Source organism: Oncorhynchus clarkii, chromosome 6 (genome assembly GCF_045791955.1).
Source record: "Oncorhynchus clarkii lewisi isolate Uvic-CL-2024 chromosome 6, UVic_Ocla_1.0, whole genome shotgun sequence".
NCBI classification, from domain to species: domain Eukaryota; kingdom Metazoa; phylum Chordata; class Actinopteri; order Salmoniformes; family Salmonidae; genus Oncorhynchus; species Oncorhynchus clarkii.
In genome coordinates, this window is record NC_092152.1 from 25,169,013 (window position 1) to 25,190,285 (window position 21,273).

The 21,273-nt window shown below is 43.8% G+C and overlaps 1 protein-coding gene across 1 annotated transcript in view; it reads left to right on the top strand.

Moving 5' to 3' along the window:
* LOC139410861 (transmembrane protein 132D-like) overlaps positions 1-4,976 on the top strand; it is a 43,789-nt gene extending 38,813 nt beyond the window's left edge. Inside the window, exons 6-9 of the mRNA XM_071156461.1 lie at positions 1,296-1,501; positions 1,918-2,188; positions 2,332-2,523; positions 2,634-4,976. Of these exons, the coding sequence (XP_071012562.1) occupies positions 1,296-1,501; positions 1,918-2,188; positions 2,332-2,523; positions 2,634-4,013 (2,049 nt within the window). The 3' untranslated portion in view covers positions 4,014-4,976. The remainder of the gene's footprint in view (positions 1-1,295; positions 1,502-1,917; positions 2,189-2,331; positions 2,524-2,633) is intronic.
* The last annotated feature ends 16,297 nt before the right edge of the window (positions 4,977-21,273 follow it).

Here is a 21,273-nt window from a genome sequence, read left to right on the forward strand (position 1 = left end):
AATCTTCCAACATCTAGTGGAAAGCCTTCCCAGAAGAGTTGAGGCTGTTATGGCCGCAAAGGGGGTATCAACTCCATATTAATGTCCATGACTTTGGAATGAGATGTTCGATGAGCAGGTGTCCACATACTTATGGTAATGTAGTGTATATTAAATATTTTGGGGAAATGATTTGATTATGTTGCCATGTTAATATGGAAGGGTTTGTGACTCAATGAGCGTTAACTAAATGGCGTATTTTGGAGATGAGAGGACGAGGACTCTTACCTGGGAGCCTCAGGCTGAACAGATGCTCTCAGATTAAGGATGATTGTCTGACCTCGTCTACCGCCTGGATGAAAACTCTTGATGATCTCATTGAAAAAAGATCAGTGCATAATAGCACGGACAGTTGTTCATAACTTTGCATAACTGCATTGTGGGCCCTAATGTTACATAAGTGCTTGATTAGATGAGGTAGCTGCAGAACCTTTTTAGTCATTTAACCAGAACACCATTTTAGTTAATGAGTGCAAGCTAATTATTGTCACAGGATGTCACAGGACCCCCCCCACAACCAACAGGACATTACTCTGACAGTACATCTTCTAATTGTTAAATTCATGAATAGATAGATAAGCAATCTCTGCCATTTGCATTCCTCCTTGAGCCGCCTGTCAAAGTCACTGATCTTTTTTTCTGCTACCCTGAGCACTTACGGGAGCCAATGACAACTGCATTTCAATGCTCCGTAAATGATCCAATTGATTAAAACAAGGGATGTTGATAGAACCAAGCCGACTCTGCACGATGTCTTCCAGGGTTTCAAAAAGCACATGAGATTTCTCAATGGGCTGACAGAAACTACTCGCCAAGGTTACATTAAATTCAAATGTAATGAATGTGTTTTCTGTGTGTTTTGATGTCCAATATAGCACAGTGTGTTATTGAATTAACATACATTTGCAATGTTATATCTTGTTATGACCTGTGCTTTGTGTTTAGAGTGAATGTTCTCTTGATAAGTGTGTGAATTGGACAATTTTCCTGTCAAAATGTAATGAATACTTTTAGGTGTCAGGGAAAAAGTACATTATTTTCCTTCGGGAATGTAGTGAAGTAAAAGTTGCCAAAAATTTGAATAGTAAAGTAAAGTACAGTAAAGTAAAGTAAAGTACACTACTTCAGTAGTACTTTAAAGTATTTTTACTTGAGTATTTACCCATGAATATCATATGACAGGAAATGTATGTTTTTGGTTAGACCTGTTTTGATGATTTAGCCATTGTTATTTTTTCTGCTCCTCCTGTGTACAGGTGTCGGACAGGTGTGACTATGTGTTTGTGAATGGGAAGGAGATGAAGGGCAAGGTGAGGATGATGGTGAACTTCACCTACAGCTACCTGAGTGCTCAGCTGGAGATGAACGTGTGGATCCCACGGCTGCCCCTCCAGATCGAGGTGTCTGACACAGAGCTCAGCCAGATCAAGGGGTGGAGGGTGCCCATCATCACCACCAAGAGGTACAGTAGGACCCACACAACAGCCACCCCCCATTCCTGTCACACAGTAAAACCTTCACCCACTGTACATACTAGTGTACGTACATACTGTAGGTACAGTGGGTAAAGGGACCAGTATAGAGGTCTACTTGCCTGAAAGGCAGCCTTATCTCTAAAATGAGTCTACATTTTTATCAAAAATAATACTTTGCAAAGAGCTCAGGCTTGTGTTTTAATACCATTACCTAATGTATTACAATACCTCAATGTGATCCGATTTCAATTTTTTATTTTTTTATTTGGATCTACAGAGTAAGAGAATGACAATGACAAACAGTGATGAGATTAACAGGGAAGAGTCTGTGTGCGTGCATGCCTGGGTGTGTTGAGACAGGTGTGCCCTGTGCTGTAATACAGTGTTTCTCTTCATTCCCTAGGCTCAGCTGGAACAGCGAGGAGAAGGAGGAGGATAAGAAGGGCAAAGGCTGCATGTTACAGTTCCAGCATGCCCTGGTGCGTGTGATCACACACTTTATAGCGGAGCAGTCGGACCCCCGGGAGCCACAGGCCTACTTCCTGGGCTCAGACTGGCAGGTGGACGTTACCAGGCTGGTGCGTTACTTCCTCAAGGTGGAGGACCCTCACATCGCCAGACTGCAGGCAGGCAGGGTGCTGTCAGGACGAGACGTGGGGAGCACCTCCATCCAGGTATGGTAACCATCAGGTCTGATTGGAAGCATGGCTGCTTGCCTGTTTAACTGAATATTTAACTGGGCCTTCATCCAGAGATGTGACATTGTATATTGACATGATAGGATATCTAATGCTGTCTGTGTTTTGTGCCTGAGCAGGTGTTCTCCCCGCTGTCTGACTCCATCCTGGCAGAGAAGACTGTGACGGTGGTAGATGACAAAGTGACCATCACAGAGCTGGGGGTGCAGCTGGTCACTGGCCTGGCTCTGTCCCTGCAGCTCAGCCCAGGAAGCAACAGGGCCATCCTCGCCACGGCAACCACACAGGAAGTACTGCAGAGCCCCAAACAGGTGCTGTTTACGATCTTCTTGAATGTCAATCAGATCAGACACCGGTGCACTGTAGAGTTTAATAATATTCAATTCAAGTAAAAAATAATATTGCTATTTGTTCTCATCAGGAGGCTGTGGTTAGTTCCTGGGTCCAATTCAGCGATGACTCCATGACCCCTCTGGACATCTATGACCCTGCCTACTACCGTGTGACGGTGACCTCTCTGGATGAGGGCGTGGTGTCGGTGCAGGGCTCCCCGCCTGCAGTGGTGGCAGAGGGTGAAGGACAGGGAGTACTGGTCAGGGTGGAGATGGCCATCTGTGAGGCCTGCCAGAAGTCCAAACGGAAGAGCACCCTTGCCGTGGGCAGTGGCAGCCTCAAGGTCAAGTTCCAGGTCAACAGCCGGCGCTTTGACAGCAGCAACAGCAACAGCAGTAGTGGAGGTGGAGGTGGGGTTGGCGGTGGCGGTGGCAGAAGTAAGGACAGCAGCAGTGACTATGGGAACGATGGGGAGGAGGTGGACAGTGAGATGAAGCAGCAGAAGCCCCAGCAGACCCTGCCCAGTAGTTCTGCCTCTGAGCGGGAGGAGAGTGCCATGCGCAAGGTCACCACCACCGCCAAATCCACCGAGCGTGACTCCGCTCCAGGCGTGTCCAGTGATGGAAGCAGCCAAGGCGGTGTAGACGGAGTCATTGAAACAGGAAGTTTCTTAAATGCTGGAACCCTCAACAGCCCTGCCAGCCCTATCAATGACAGTGATTATAGTAGCCCTAGTGACTATAGGACAGCTGAGGGGACAGACAGTGGGCTAGTTGAAGATATAGGTAGTGTTGCAGTCAGTAGCACTGTGAAGGCACCTGGTAACCTGGTCAACTACAATAACCCCTATCAAGAGGAGGTGCCTGACCAGGAGCCAATGGGGGTGGACATGGGCAGCGAGGACATGCTGTCCAACCGGCCTCTCTCAGACCTGGAGATTGGCATGTACGCCCTGCTGGGGGTCTTCTGTCTGGCCATCTTGGTATTCCTGGTGAACTGCATCTCCTATGTGGTAAAGTTCAGACACAAACAGCCCCCCTCTCATGGCCAGGAGCCCACGGGGCACAGGCACGACTGGGTGTGGCTGGGCACGGATGCTGAGCTGGTGATGAATGTGCCTGGCAGTCCTCCCCAGCAAGACAACCAAAGCGCCACCACAGTCATAGACATTGGGTCTGATAAGACTGCCTCTCTGCCCAGGCGACCCAGCTGCCTAGTCTCCTCCAGCCCCTCCTCTCCTCTGGGCTGTGGGGGCTCCGTCAGGGCCAAGCCCATGAACCGCAACGAGTCCATCCATTCGCCCACCAGCAAGAGGAAGAGGGTCCAGTTCACCACCTTTGCCTCTCTGGACCGTCAGCACTCCCCACAACCCCCCAGAGAGAACGGCCATGGGATCCACTGGGTGGGGAAGGAAGAGAACTGTGTTGAACCCCAAGTGCCCATCACAGAGCCCGTGGACCATTTATAATACGTATCGGGACCGTTTCACCCCAACTGTGGGTGTATATGTGGCTTCGATCACCTCAATGCCTTTATTCATGGATAAAAGCAGACAACATAAGGAGCATCACTACTACTGGTTATACTTATTCATTATATGTGATTATGCAAAGATCCTTCTTCGTTTCAATATCTGTAAAGGCGTCTTACTGTACATGTAAATATCTCAAATGGTTTGCGAGATACATTTTTATATTAGATATTGGACAAAATGCTGTGAATACGTGTGAGGATGCTTGTCATAAACTGACTGATGGCACTTTGTGTGGTGGAGAGAGGTTTAACCGTTTGACTAGTTGAAGGATTTATTTTTACCAAGCTTAGACACAAAAGCCTCTTTTATACCTGGTGCTAACATGTGTCTTTTTTCCTGCTTTGTCCACATTCTGATTGTGCCCACATTTTCAGAAATATGTCTACACATGGTATTGAAAGGTGTGTCATATCTGTCCGCATCGTGACGAGATTTCCTGGTCCCTCTCTGTATGCAAATAGTTTGACAGCTGTTCTTTCAAAATGATATTTATTTATTTTAAGACCCATATTGATGCCATACGTCAATCATTTTATAAAGCGGGATCCGTCCACACTTGTAAGGTAACAGCGGGTCACTGACTACCTCCAGAGGTGGTTAGGAAGATCAGATTACAATGCATATTTTAATCGTCTACACCTGTCTGAAAATCAATCAGAAGTTGTGGACTAGATCAGGACAAAGAATGCATGTTAGAACCAAGTATAAACGGGGCTAAAGAGAGTCTTTGTTGCATGTGAAAATGTTTATTCTCTTCCCTTTTACACTCACATGGTGGTATCCCCCTCACACATAAATGGACACGCTTTACAAACAATTTATCCAGAGTGATTATATGAGCCACTCCTAAAGGTACTTAACATAAGCAAGTGGTATTTTTCTATATGCACTGTTTATATCTTCATATTGTGTACATTCATGTTTGATTTGTTTTTTGATTGTGTCTGATATGATTTTTCATTAAAGATATATCTCAATGATGTGTGTATTCCATAGAGTTCCACTATTATATATTTAGTTCTATGGTATTGATCATGTGATCTATCCGATGATTGTAGACTAGATACTGCACTCGACTAATCTGTTAGTCCTAGAACTCTTGATTTATTTTGCAGTCTGGGGCAATTTCCGATTTAGTAATTTACGCCTTTCCTACACACTTCTCAGTATTTGGTATTCACACTCTGCAGGTATGGCTACCTACTGCTGAAAACCCTCCCGCTTGCTGGCCAACAGATTTTCTGGCTAATAGAGTTTTCATTTAATAGGGTTTTCAGTAAATGTATCTTAAGCCATCCCTTTAATTTAAAAATAGTGTATCTTTAATTAGGATTTTGTCCACAGTCTCAATAGACTACATAGAGAGAATGTGTTCAGAATATATGATCAATGAAAGAATGCTATCTATGCATCTTCATCTAAAAATTTAGCACCAACTGGTAGATTTAAAAACGCTCTGATTTTGTAAACTCAGCAGAAAAAGAAACTCACTGTCAACTGCGTTTATTTTCAGGAAACTTAACATGTGTAAATATTTGTATGAACATAACTAGATTCAACAAGTGAGACATAAACTGAACATGTTCCACAGACATGTGACTAACAGAAATTGAATAATGTGTCCCTGAACAAAGGGGGGGGGTCAAAATATAAAGTAACAGTCAGTATCTTGTGTGGCCACCAGCTGCATTAAGTACTGCAGTGCATCTCCTCCTCATGGACTGCACCAGATTTGCCAGTTCTTGCTATGAGATGTTACCCCACTCTTCCACCAAGGCACCTGAGAGTTCCCAGACATGTCTGGGGGGAATAGCTTTAGCCCTCACCCTCCGATCCAACAGGTCCCAGACGTGCTCAATGGGATTGAGATCTGGGCTCTTCGCTGGCCATGAAAGAACACTGACATTCCTGTCTTGCAGTTCACGCACAGAACGAGCTGTGTGGCTGGTGGCATTGTCATGATGGAGGGTCATGTCCGGTTGAGCTTGCAGGAAGGGTACCACATGAGGGAGGAGGATGTCTTCCCTGTAACTCACAGCGTTGAGATAGACTGTAATGACAACAAGCTCAATCCGATGATGCTGTGACACACAGCCCCAGACCATGACGGACCCTCCACTTCCAAATTGATCCCGCTCCAGAGTACAGGCCTCGGTGTAATGCTCATTCCTTCGACGATAAACGCGAATCCGACCATCACCCCTGGTGGAACAAAATCGCAACTCGTCAGTGAAGAGCACTTTTTGCCAGTCCTGTCTGGTCCAGCGACGGTGGGTTTGTGCCAACAGGCGACGTTGTTGCCGGTGATGTCTGGTGAGAACCTGCCTTACAACAGGCCTATGAGCCCTCAGTCCAGCCTCTCTCAACAGTCTGAGCATTGATGGAGGGATTGTTTGCTCTTGATGTAACTCGGGCAGTTATTGTTGCCACCATGTACCTGTCACCCAGGTGTGATGTTCGCATGTACCGATCCTATGCAGGTGTTGTTGCACATGGTCTGCTACTGCGAGGACGATCAGCTGTCCATCTTGTCTCCCTGTAGCGTTGTAGGCGTCTCACAGTACGGACATTGCAATTTATTGCCCTGGCCACATCTGCAGTCCTCATGCCTCCTTGCAGCATGCCTAAGGCACGTTCACACAGATGAGCAGGGACCCTGGGCATCTTTCTTTTGGTGTTTTTCAGAGTCAGTAGAAAGGCCTCTTTAGTGTCAGTTTTCATAACTGTGACCTTAATTGCCTACCGTTTGTAAGCTGTTAGTGTCTTAACGACCGTTCCACAGGTGCATGTTCATTAATTGTTTATGGTTCATTGAACAAGCAGTGTTTAAACCCTTTATAATGAAGATCTGTGAAGTTATTTGGATTTTTACTAATTATCTTTGAAAGACAGGGTCCTGAAAAAGGGCCGTTGCTTTTTTGCTGAGTTAAAATGGTGTGTCTCAGATTTCTGTACAGAATAATACAAAATGGTTTGAGACAAGGTTATTGGCTTAAATCGCCTTAAATTACCTCAGTATAAAACAATAACTATGTACACAGCTGGATTTCTTTGAACATCCATTATACCCTAAACAGCAAGTGAGCAAAGGGTGCAATTTGCCTGTTGTGCATCTCACTCACACAAAGTTCAGTGGGATCAATAACAGGGAACTTGTGGACATTTATAATGGACACCTGTCAGCTCTAGTCTGGTGAGGAGTAGTTGGGGGGAGACAGAAGTCATGGAGGGTGTAATCTGTGACCAGGGACCTGAAATGTAAAGCTGTCAGCCACAAACAGATTGGCCCTCCTGATTTGTTGACCAATGCACCAGACCCCAGGCCCCACAAATCACGCCCAGGCATCCAGGGACAGGGGGACGAGGGGTCCGGGGTCACAGCCTGGTGTCACCTGAGTAGGCCTGGGGCTGGGGCTAAGGTAAGACGATGGACATCTGTCGGCTCCTGAAGAACTATGGGGAAGGTTGTGTACATGACTCTGTCTGACACTTTGAAATATGTTATGTAACATTATAACATGACACATATGTTGTTTGTGTGTAGACTGGGTTTGTTTCTATGTGTATGTCTGGAGTGCCACCCAAAAAGACTGACTCGTTGCTGTACAGTTGTTTGCAGACGCTGACGAGGGCGAGGCTAATGTTTCTAATATTTGTCCCACTGGGGGCACACAGATTGAATCAACGTTGTTTGCACATAATTTCAATTAAATTACATTGAACCAACGTGGTATAGACATTTAATTGATGTCTGTGCCCAGTGGGTTTGTATATCTCTTCTCCCTCGTGCCGATGCCTACAGCAGGTTGCTATAAACCAGAGCTTCTGACCTTTCACATCAGCTTGCTAAGCATTGGGACTGCTGTGTCAGCCGATATCACACTCCTGTGTCACAAGCCCACATCATCACCCCACCCCTATGTAAGGGCACAGCTCCTACTGTGGTGATTGGCAGAGCTGCTAACCTGTCACAACCCCATTTGATTTACAGAGAAGGCGAGCACTCTCCTGCTTTTTTGGGGATAATATTGCATGCTCCTACTCTTGATACTAGGTCGCTTGAAGTGACCCACTTGTGGGTGAGTGACTGTATCTTGTGCAAAAAGTTATAAATTAATGAGTGAATCCCAATGGGAACAAGGGAGAGCAGAAAATGATTTAGCTTTATTATAAATCAAACTTTGCTCTCCCTTACCGTAACTAGGCCTGTAGGAGCTTACTCTCCTAACAACTTCCTGGAGACGTTGTTCTGACCTAATTAGCTGCTCAAACATAAAGTCACAGACCGGTTACACGAACATCTATCCTTTTCCCACAGCTGTCTTGCCTTGACTTCACCATTGAATTGACTAGAACCCCACCTGACTGTAACAAGTGTTTGGGTTGATAAGGTTCACCTATTGTTTCATTTCTGCTTCCCTCGGCACGTTTCTGTTAATGAGCAACACACCTGTTTTCAGTCTGAGGTCTCCTCTAGATTTTCACAAACATTTTTGTTGAATGAAGGAAGCTGGTAACATCCTTCAGCGTGCACTGCTACACACCACATTACAGACAGTCAAAAACGTTGACTTTATTTCTCAGATGGGGAAATGGTTCATTGAACAAGCATGGGAAACTGTGTTTAAACCTTTTACAATGAAGATCTGTGAATATATTTGGATTTTTACAAATTATCTTTGAAAGACAGGGTCCTGAAAAAGGGACGTTTCTTTTTTTTGCTGAGATTAGATTATTTAGGCAAATTGTAGGGTTAGTAAAGTATAAATCATACAAAAAAATGTTTTGGAGAGACTTTACACATTAAATATATTGATGAATCAAAAATACAGTAGTTTGATGGATCCTGAAAGATGTCAATTTCAAGTTCACTTCATGAAATATTGGAAGGTGGGAAGAAAGTCCTATAAATCTACCCTAATTCTCACTAATCATGAAACTGTAAGACGTCGTGAACCATGCAACAGTCTTCAGGTTGAACCTGCTAGGTGTGGTCTGAATTCCATAATGATTCAAATAGGCTACATGTCCCAAATCATTGCGCAACATCAGCTTAATATGATCCACTAATTCTAGCACGGATGCTCGATAGTGGCTATTATTTAACATTATACACCTTGTAAAATAAAACTGAGAAAAGCCGTGGCATAGGCCACAATTAAAACATTCTAAAGCGCATACATCAAGGTTTAGTCCTACAGAAGACTGTAGCTTGGGTGTCCAAATTTCATCCATGCAAATTATGAGGGCACGCAATAACAGTTCTGAAGAAAGGTGCAGCCATTTATAGCCTACTTCACAGTGGAAAAGGGGCTGCAATGCATGTCATGTTGGTATGATTTTCAGTTTGCTTCCATATGGCTGGTTACACATTCTTCCCCAGGGACCATAAGGAAAAGTCATCTAAAACAAATGTTGTGTATTTACAATCCCCTTCTCCAAATGGATTACTCACTTACCTAGCTCTTATCAATAGCCCTTATCCATGTATACATTGCAGTGCATGGAGAATGCTGTTATTTCTATCAGAAAAACTAAAGTAAATGCTTTTTCCACTTGGAACCGGTAGGTTCGCTTGACCTTATTCATGGTTTCCTCGCTCAGTTTTAGGGAATTAAGTCAAAGTCAGAATATGGTGTATCTGTAGACACCTCCACCTGACCTTCATTTATTTGATTTCCACCTCAAACAAATAGTGGGTGAATAGCATGCTATTCTCATGCTTAAGTTCATGGTCAGAATAGCATAGAGAAAAGCGCATAAAAAGGGAATTGTGTATAAAAAGGGAATTCAATTCCATTGACGAATAGCAGGTGAATAGCACACAATTCTCATGCTTGAGTTCAAGGTCAGAATATGCATAGAGAGAAAAGTGCATAAAAGGGAATTATGTTCCAAATCTGGTTGGGATCGGGCCTCTGGGAATGACCATTTCTAGACAGGATTTATTCCTGAATAATTCTATTATTTTAAGCTTCACATTTTAGAGACAGTTTCACCCCATGCACCATGTCACAGTATGAATTAGGCTACTGTAAATGTTGATGCGTTTTTTAAAATCAAATCTATAGGGAGTTTATATTCACTGCACAAAAATATAAACGTAACATGTAAAGTGTTGGTACCATGTTTCATGAGCTGAAATTGAAGATTTTTTGCACAAATGTGTTTACATCCATGTTAGTGAGCGTTTATTATTTGCCAAGATAATCCATCCACCTGATAGGTGTGGCATATCCAGAAGCTGATTGAACAGCATAATCATTACACAGGTGCACCTTGTGCTGGGACAATAAAAGGCCACTCTAAAATGTGTAGCTTTGTCACACAAAACAAATCCACAATGCCACAATGCCATTACGCCTACTCCCGCTCCCCCTCTCAAGCACTCGACGTTGCCGGTCTACTAACCACCAGGCCTGACAACCATCATTATGCACACCTGCTCCCGATCATTATGCACACCTGCTCCCCATCATTACGCCCACCTGCTCCCCATCATTACGCACACCTGCTCCCCATCATTACACACACCTGCTACCTGTCCACCTGAGAGTTTGCCAGAGAATTTATTGTTAATTTCTCGACCATAAGCTGCCGTCAACGTTGTTTTAGAGAATTTGGCAGTACGTCCAGCCGGCCTCACAACCACAGACCATGTGTATGGTGTTGTTTGAGTGAACGGTTTATTGATGTCAATGTTGTAAACAGCGTGCCCCATGGTGGCGGTGGGTTAATGGTATGGGCAGGCATAAGCTAAGGACAACAAACACAATTGCATTTTATCGATGGCAATTTGAACGCAGCGATACCGTGACGAGATCCTGAGGCCCATTGTGAGACCCATTTTGTTTTTGTGTCTGCGACCAAAAGATGCATTTCTGTATTCCATGTCATGTGAAATCCAGAGATTAGAGATTAGGGCCAAATGAATTTATTTCAATTATGAACTGTAACTCTATGTAAAATATTTGATATTGTTACATGTTGATTTTTATGTTTTTGTTCAGTATAGTTGTTAGACTGAGACAGTCTACGGCAGGCCAAAGCCCTGTCTAAGATATTCTGCAAAGGACATTTGGTTGATCCTTTAAATTAACACAATACTTCCTCTGTATGCTCATTGTGGACACAAGCTTTTGAGTGAAGTAAAATGAATGTTGCCACCTCTGTGTTGTCCTCTATGAATGAATACATTTTACAAACATAAGAATGAGAGAACTTTCCTTTCTCTGACTTGCAGGAAAGATAATAATTTCAGACCATAAATTAGATCGACCTTTAGTGCCCAGTTACCCTTTGGAACTAGATTGAGTATCCATAGTAGGGACTTTGAATGTGAGTAATCTGGCACGACACAAACCTCTGCACTTTGAATGTATGCTACTGTAGGTGGACACTGAGGTACTGTAGTGTCGGAGTTATACATTGTAGGACCATTGGCAACCTAAATATGGAGGACTGTCATAGAGACGTTGACTGATTATGATCTCAATTTGTTCAATGATTAATTTTAAAGGATAGACACCTAACCAAAAGCAACGCATCATTTAACCATATGTTATTGAACATGATACATCAGTAATAAGCAGAATATACATATTTTTCATAGATTAACTTTCATTACAACCTGTCAATAAATAAGTAAAAAATGTTTTTCTGTAGGCTACTTGGAATATATCAAGCAAAGTAAGCATGATAGAGTAGCAGCACAGAACATATTTCTTTCAACGGACACCAATTCACCCAGTAATTCAATAAGACTACTGTTGTGTTTTGAATAAAAAGTTAACAGCCACCTTCAGTACCTAAAGTACATTTGGCTAATCAGGTTTGATTGTGCAGTGTAGATTTTTACAGATACCTGTAAAAAAGACAAGCGATGTGGACACCTGCTCGTCGAACATCTCATTCCAAAATCATGGGCATTAATATGGAGTTGGTCCCCCCTTCCTGCTATGACCTCCACTCATCTGGGAAGGCTTTCCACTAGATGTTGGAACATTGCTGCAGGGACGTGCTTCCATTCAGCCGCAAGAGCATTAGTGTAGGGAGATTCGGCTCGCACTCTGCGTTCCAATTCATCCCAAAGTTGTTCGATAGGGTTGAGGTCAGGGCTCTGTGCAGGCCAGTCAAGTTATTCCACACCGATCTCGACAAACCATTTTTGTATGGACCTCGCTTTGTGCACGGAGGCATTGTCATGCTGAAAGAAGAAAGGGCCTTCCCCAAACTGTTACCACAAAGTTGGAAGCCCAGAATCGTCTAGTATAGTATGCTGTAGTGTTAAGATTTCTCTTCACTGGAACTAAGGGGCCTAGCCTGAACCACGGAAAACAGCCCTAGACCCTTATTCCTAATCAACCAAACTTTCTAGTTGGCACTATGCATTCGGGCAGGTCGCGTTCTCCTGGCATCCGCCAAACCCAGATTCATTTTTCGGACTACCAGATGGTAGCGTAATGGTTGGGGTGGCAGGGTAGCCTAGTGGTTAGAGAGTTGGACTAGTAACCGGAAGGTTGCAAGTTCAAACCCCCGAGCTGACAAGGTACAAATCTGTCGTTCTGCCCCTGAACAGGCAGTTAACCTACTGTTCCTAGGCCGTCATTGAAAATAAGAATTTGTTCTTAACTGACTTAGTTAAATAGTTCAATAAAGATAAAATAAAACAATGGTGAATGTGTTTCCACTACTCCAGAGTCATGCTTTACACCGCCTGATCGGACACATGGCATTGCACATGGTGATCTTAGGCTTATGTGCGGCTGCTCGGACATGGAAACCCACTTCATGAAGCTCCCGACGAACAGTTCTTGTGCTGACGTTGCTTCCAGAGACAGTTTGGAATTCAGTAGTGAGCTTCAGCACTTGGCGGTCCTATTCTGTGAGCTTGTGGCTTACTACTTTGCGGCTGAGCTCCTAGACCTTTCAACTTAACAGCACTTACAGTTGACCAGGGCAGCTCTAGCAGGGCAGAAATTTGACGAACTGACTTGTTGGAAAGGTGGCATCTTCAGTACGGGCCATTTTACTGCCCATGTTTGTCTATGGAGATTCCATGGCTGTGTGCTCAATTGTATACACCTGTCAGCAGTGGGTGTGGCTGAATTAACCAAATGTACTAATTTGAAGGGGTGTCCTCTTACTTTTGGCCATGTTGTGTACCTGATCATTAAAGCAATGCCTCTCTTTTGGACTTTCGGATTTAAGTGTAACCCAGCTGTAACTCTGCGTAGTTAGGGAGCAGCAGAGTTCATATATGAGCACACGGCGATGTGTTAAGCCCCAGATGGAGAGAAGGTCTAGGTCAGCGTTGGTGTTATTCCTGAGAGACAGTAAGGCTGCCTCAGCCTCAGTGCTTTATGTCCACCAGCCGCTGGTAGGCCTCCCTCTCATGGTCCAGGCAGTGGTGCTCCTCAACATAGCGCTTCCCATTCCTCACCAAAAGCTCCCTCAGCTCCCCATCTACCAGCACCCTCTGGGACACATGCACAAATTCCTGGAGGAGGAGGGACAAGTAAAATCAATGCTTCAGTATAAATATTTACTCGTATTTTACCCAAAAGTAAACTACTTGCTAAAAAAAATTGTTATGAAACAAGCCTCTAAGAGCCCATGAAAGCAGTGAGTTTATGAGGTGTAACCAACCACAGCAGTGAATAACATGAGGGAGTGTTGCTATTCTGAAAGGTAAACTCATATTGAATGTGCTTTGCCTTGCTAATTGATGGAGATATCTGTGACCAGTTCCAAATAGGCCTGTGCAATGGCCCTTTGCAACCTATTCTGATGTCTGCCGCTTCCTATTTGCTTATGAAGGGAGCAGAACACAAACCGTGTCTGTCTGATGCTATTTAATGGCCCTGCCACACCAGCTGTCAGGAGGAGATGGAGGAGATGGGGAGAAATATCAAGCAATTATGAAATGAGTAATGACATTATCCCTGAGCGCCGGTGGAAATGTTTGGAGCCCATAAGGTCCTTTTTGGATTCTGGCAGCTCATTTAGTGGCCTGGGAGGCTGGGACCAGACCCGTAACATAATACAGACTCACACAGCCGTTCAGTGAGGACTCCTGCTCCGGCACTGCAGCCAAGATCTCCTGGAGCAAAGAGCCTTGTGGGTAAACAGAGCTGCAGCCAACGCCAGAACAGCAGGCTGTTTCACTTCACTCAAGTGATGTGATCATGTTTGGAGGGCATCTTCATTTGAGATGGAGCCATACGAGGAAGCCATTAATTCCCAGCAATAAATACAATAAAACTGTATTAGTCACATACACAATTCACAGCAGGTATAAAAGGTGCAGTGAAATGCTTTTGTGCTAGCTCCCTCAACCATGCAGTACATTGAGCAATATAAATAACAATAAAAGAGTCAAGTCAAAAATCAGAAGTGTTAGAAGTAATGGAAGAGGTAGTATGCATAGTAATAATGCACTGTATTTAAAAATATGAAGTGGGTAATGACAAATAGTATACAGTGCATTCGGAAAGTATTCAGACCCCTTGACTTTTCCCACATTTTGTTACGTTACAGCCTTACTCTAAAATGGATTTAAATATTTTTTTCCCTCATCATTCTACACACAATACCCCATAATGACAAAGCAAAGCAAAGTGACAAAAAAAAAATGACAAAGCAAAAACAGAGTTTTAGAAATGTTTGCAAAGAAATGTAAAATAAAAAAAAATAAAAAAACACATTTACATAAGTATTCAGACCCTTTAATCAGTACTTTGTTGATGGACCTTTGGTAGAGATTACAGCCTCAAATATTTTTGGTATGATGCTACAAGCTTGGCACACCTGTATTTGGGGAGTTTCTCACATTCTTCTATTGCAGATCCTCTCAAGCTTTGTCAGGTTGGATGGGGAGCGTCGCTGCACATGCTTCTATTTTCAGGTCTCTGCAGATATTTTCAAGGACATTCAAAGACTTGTCCCGAAGCCACTCCTGTGTTGTCTTGGCTGTGTGCTTCGGGTCATTGTCCTGTTGGAAGGTGAACCTTCACCCCAGTCTGAGGTCCTGAGCGCTCTGGAGCAGGTTTTCATCAAGGCTCTCTGTACTTTCCTACGTTCATCTTTGCCTCAATCCTGACTAGTCTCCCAGTCCCTGCCACTGAAAAACATCCCCACAGCATGATGCTGCTACCACCATGCTTCACCGTATGGATGGTGCCAGGTTTCCTCCAGACGTGACACTTGGCATTTAAGCCAAAGAGTTCAATCTTGATTTCATCAGACCAGAGAATATTGTTTCTCATGCTCTGAGAGTCGGGCTGTCATGTGCCTTTTACTGATGAGTGGCTACCGTCTGGCTACTCTACCACAAAGGCCTAATTGGTAGTGTGCTGCAGAGATGACTGTCCTTCTTGAAGGTTCTCCCATCTCCACAGAGGAACTCTGGAGCTCTGTTAGAGTGACAATCGGGTTCTTGGTCACCTCCCTGACTAAGACCCTTCTCCCCCAATTTCTCAGTTTGGCTCTGCGGTCAGCTCTAGGAAGAGTCTCGGGGGTTTCAAAATTCTTCCATTTAAGAATGATGTAGGCAACTGTGTTCTTGGGGACCTTGAGTGCTGCAGAAATGTTTTGGTACCCTTCCCCAGATCTGTGCCTCGACACAATACTGTCTCGGATCTCTACCTCAATTCCTTCGACCTCATGGCTTGGTTTTTGCTCTGACTGCACTATCAACTGCGGGACCTTATATAGACAGGTGTGTGCCTTTCCAAATAATTTCCAATCAATTTAATTTACAACAGGTTGACTCCAATCAAGTTGTGGAAACATCTCAAGGATGATCTATGGAAACAGGATGCACCTGAGCTCAATTTCGAGTCTCATAGTAAAGGGTCTGAATAATTCTGTAATTAAGTTTCAAAACATTTTTTTTACCTGTTTTCACTTCATCATTATATCAGATTGAAGAAGAACATTATTTATTTAATCCATTTTAGAATAAGGCTGTAACGTAACAAAATGTGGATGAAGTCAAGGGGTCTGAATACTTTCCGAATGCACTGTGTAACAGAATACCAGCGTTGTGGTGTGTGAGAAAGAGTTCTGAGTGCATGTATATTTTTATTTAACTAGGCAAGTCAGTTAAGAACAATTTCTTATTTTCAATGACGGCCTAGGAATAGTGTGTTAACTGCCTGTTCAGGGGCAAAAGGACAGATTTGTACCTTGTCAGCTCAAGGATTTGAACTTGCAACCTTCCGGTTACTAGTCCAACACTCTAACCACTAGGCTACCCTGCCGCCCCAAATATTATTGTGTGTGTGTTTATGGGTGTTTATGTGTGCGAGTGTGTGTTTGTGTGTAAGTTTGGGTGTAATGGTTGGGGGTGTTGGTCAGCGAAAATCATCTCTAAGGTGCAGATAGTCCTTAAGGTTCAAATATTCTCTAAGGTGCAGGTCTGTGCAAGGTGACAGCTAGGGTTAGCTGTTCAGCAGCCTGATGGCCTGGTGGTAGAAGCTGTCACGGAGCCTGTTGGACCACGGCCTGATGCTCTGATACCTCTTGCCAGATGGTAACAGAGTGAACAATCTGTGGCTCGGTTGACTGGAATCCTTGACGATCTTTCAGGCCTTCCTCAGACCGCCTGGTGTAGATGTCCTGGAGGGCAGGGAGCTCGCCCCCAGTGATGTATTTGGCCGTCTGTTCCACCCTCTGTAAAGCCTTCCGGCTGAGGGTGGTGCAGTTGCTGTACAAGGCAGTGATGGAGCCGGCCAAGACCCTCTAGATTGTGCAGCTGTAGAACTTCTTGAGGATCTGAGGGCACATGCTGAGCTTGGAGCTTGGAGAGGACTATGGCGTTGAAAGCTGAGCTGTAGTTGAGGAGCAGTATTCCACATAGGTGTCTGTTTGTCCAAGTGGGATAGAGCATTGTGCAGAGCAATGGCGATTGCATCATCTGTGGATCTTTTTGGGCGGTATGCAAATTGGACGTGGCCCATGGTGTCAGGTAAGGTGGAGCTGATATGGTCCTTGACCAGTTTCTGAGTTTGCTTGGGTATAGACAAAATGGTGGACATCTTGAAGCATGTGGTGATCACAGACTGTTACAGGGAGAGATTGAATATGTCCGTAAACACTCCCGCCCGCTTGTCTTTGCATGCTCTGACGACGCGCCCGGGGATACCGTCTGGGCCGGCTGATTTGCGAGTATGCACACGCTTGAAGGCCTTAGGTCGGCCACAGATATCGAGAGCTCACTGTCCTCTTCAGCAGTGGGGGCTCTCGTAGGAGGATCAGTGTTGATTACCTGTAAGCGAGCATAGAAAGTGTTTTTGCTCGTCTTGGAGAGAGGCATCGGTGTTTGCCGCGCAGCTGGTTTTCCCTTTGAAATCCGTAATGGTTTCTAGTCCTTGCCACATGCATCTCACGCCGGAGTTGAAAAGCGATTCCATGTCCCTGTACTGAAACAAAAGACTGCAACATCGGCTAGGCGCTAGCAAGAGGGCAACCATCGTTGGCGCCATCATGCTGGTCAATACAATTAAACGACAAGTTATGAGCAGTATGCTATAATCAATGGACTCTATAATAAATATACTAAAGTTGTTCTGGCTCCAGGCATTCAAGTGCTTGATCTATAGTGCCTTTCCAACACTCTTGAGGAGTGTTTGTTGTGTATCAAATGAACAAGTCAACACCACAAATGAATGAATGGCTGATAACACATTGCCAGTGCTGGGAAAGGCTTGTGCAACATGCAAATTATCCTGTGTGAGAAAGTTGTGTCAGCCAGAGAGAGTTCCAATTGAAACTAGGTAGAGGTCATGGTTTAGCTTACCCTCGTCTCTGCAGCCATCTGTGTGTGAGGTTCACCGTTAGAGTGATTTCTCCATGGCTCAGCTGAGCACTTGCGTCGTGACCTTCCCCGGAGAGGTGAGCTATGCATTCCTAGTTTGTTAATTTAGCCCAGCAGATGCTCTTATATTCCCATGCCCTAATCACATTCAACACAAATCTGTTGTAACAACAATATCATTGAGTAAAATAGAATAAATTAGAAAATGATAGTTTCCCAAATTAAAAAAGTTACAAGTGCATTACCTGATAATATGTGGTTGCTGTGTTGAATGGCTTTTTCTAAAAATCATTGATGATCAGATACTTCAGTATCTGTAGCTGGTTCTGTTGTTCTACATTTTTGAAGTTGATACACAACTTTAGCACTGTTCCAAACTTAGACTGTCCTCTTTTTAAACAACAGCCTGTACAGATATCAAAACGTCTCCGGTGCTGCAGCATAAGCTCATTTGTTGTCATGCTCTGTTGTGGTATTAAAAAAAATATTCTGCTTGTCTCCAGTCATGTGAAATGAGGTATAATTGCATGAAATGCGTTTATTAAAGGCAGTTTTTTTTCTCAGACCGCAAATAAGATAAATTCATGCAGTGTTTTTAATGGATATCTTTTCACCTTTGTCCGCGGTGGTTTGCGAATCCACAACCTTTTGGCTACTTTGTCATGTAATGCTTAAAAAACAAAGAACAATTTCTAAAACCGCAAGGCTCTGGTCTGTACTAGGAGTGAGGTTAAATGGTTGGCATGTTCTCTGCTTTCCACTTTATGTTTTCATTCATATTTTGGGTATAGGATAGGGTCACTTTTTGTTTTCAAGCGTTCAGGTAGGGTCGGATAAAAATATATTTCACTGAAGAGAGGGCCATCCATTTTCATTTCAGAGAGATCCGATTTTCTCCAGGTATCCCTCATTATAAATAATGTACAGTCCCTTATCTCATGGCATCATAGTAGCATCACGCTAATGTTGCCCTCCTGCCTGCCACCACGCCAGGCTGAGAACGTACCCCCTGCCGGCTGACACCTACCTTTACTCTTTTCACATCAAACCTCTCTTTGAGCAGTTAAAGAGACCCTTCAAGGAACTCTTTTTCTCCACATGCTTGGTTGCTAATGTGCACCATTATACTGTATAGTTCAGTGGATGCTATTGTATCTTGACTCTTTCACCTGAGTGTACATTCTCACGAAAGTCTAAGCCTCTGAGACATGTCAAATTATGGTTGTAATTTTAAGCCTTACAAAAAACAGTAGCATGAGGAGAGTGTGTCTAGTTCAGTAGGTTAATCCTCAGAAACAGCAGACTGTGTCAGGGGAAAGACCGTCCCATTCTAAGTGGGTCTGATACACCTCAGTGGTCGTAAGCCTCTCTCTTCATACCTAAGTAGCCAAGTAGCCAAAAGTGCTGCTATGCTCAGTTATGTTGCTACAGCTGGTGGCTATGTCTTTCTTCTGCATTTCCACTGGTACCTCCAGATCCACTGCCTGAACAACACAGAACATGAAACAGACACAGCTACATCAAACCCCACACTCCTGACAACTGCTATTGTTAGCTAGCTAGATACCTACCTGCCTTTATTGACTTTACTTGTAGGTATCCCCTTGGGACTTCGTTGTAATTAATTCAGGTAATACCCCCTCAGCAGGTTGTTGAAGTGAAACATGCTAATCAGGGTTTAAGCCTTCTGTGGATCGTTTTAATCTACAGTAATTAAAACAGATTAACAGGATTACACCCCATTCTCTATGAGAAGAATAAAACGATAGTATGACAAGCTATTCATTATTATAATTGTTCTGGCACAGGTCAGATAACACTAAGCAAATAATGAGGTCCCCAAGTTGGAGTAGTAATGAATATTGGTGCCTTGAAAGAACTACACGTTACACCAACTGAGCTGGATACAAAATATACATTGTGATATATTTTTGGGGCGGAGCATGCCACTGAAAATTATGACAATAATGACTATGATGATAAAAATATGTTTCCTGACTATGCCCTATATAGTGATCCCTCACTCTCCGAGGACATCCCCTCTGAGACTGAACTGTTAACCAGGGCTTCTGTCCTGGGACAGGTAGACCCCTGTGGACCTGGAGAAACACAGCAGTAGCAGCGAATTGTGTGACACAGGGCTCACCACAGGGCTCACCACGGGACTCACCACGGGACTCACCACAGGGCTCACCACAGGGCTCACCACGGGACTCACCTCGGGGCTCACCACAGGGCTCACCACGGGACTCACCACGGGACTCACCACGGGACTCACCACGGGACTCACCACGGGACTCACCACCGGGCTCACCTCGGGGCTCACACAGCAGTGAATAATGGGCAGGAGGAGTGGCAGGGCGTGATGCATGATAGCAAGTTAGATTACCTCTTTTTAATTTGCATTCTGCTAACACTACAGCAGACATAAGCAACGTTTGTTTACATGCTCTCTTGGGTCACACGAGATAAAGCGTAAGATAAGCCGGGCGGGGCGTCTTTGAATTTCTCTCAGAAAAGGCAGGCTCTAGATCAGTTTGGCATATCTTTAGTCAGCCCTAAAGTTCTACTTAACTGATAACCATGAAAGAAAAGTTTTAAAGGCTTTACCTTTTACTGATTGCTTTTACTTCTTCAATAAAAAAAAAGAATCAATCTAAGACAAAAATCTGAGAAAATAACAATTTTAAAATATACATTTTGACATGATTAATCTGTTGGTAAATAGTTTCTACATTCCAGTCAAAGCAGGCTAGCCTTTATGCTGTTCAACTATGTATTAATCTTGAGCATTTGTTGATTTTTCAAGAATGCATTGAAATACATGCAGGGCACTCTACAAAAGGAATATGTGACTTCCTTGGGAAGAGGACTGTTCTGATCTGTACTGAATACTGTAGGCTACAGAGACCTAGAATTGAGTAGTAGCCTAGGTACTGCATAGTGCATACTTCTACCTTTTTACAGTTCTGGGTCCATACCTCTACCCTCCATGAGATAATGACAGCCATGCCTTAATCATGACCATAAGATACACAACAATGGCACAGCTTATCATTTCTAACATAGCCAAATCATTCTCTGAAAATCCTGTATTTTCAGAGATTAATCCTGTATTTTCAGAGATTGGGGTCAGGGTGGGGTGCCCAATCTGATTAATTGTGCTGTGGGATCTGCGTGCATTAGCTGGCCCACTGCAAAGTCCTAGCAACATAGCAATTTAGGTCAAAGACGCTGCAAGCAAGCTGCTGTTTTCTTTTCTTTGTTTTATTGTCATGCTTATCGCGTTCAGAATTTAAATGTGATATTTGATGCGCATGTGTATCACATGCAAATGATCTTACTTGAAAATACTCATCGTCCAGAAGCAACGCT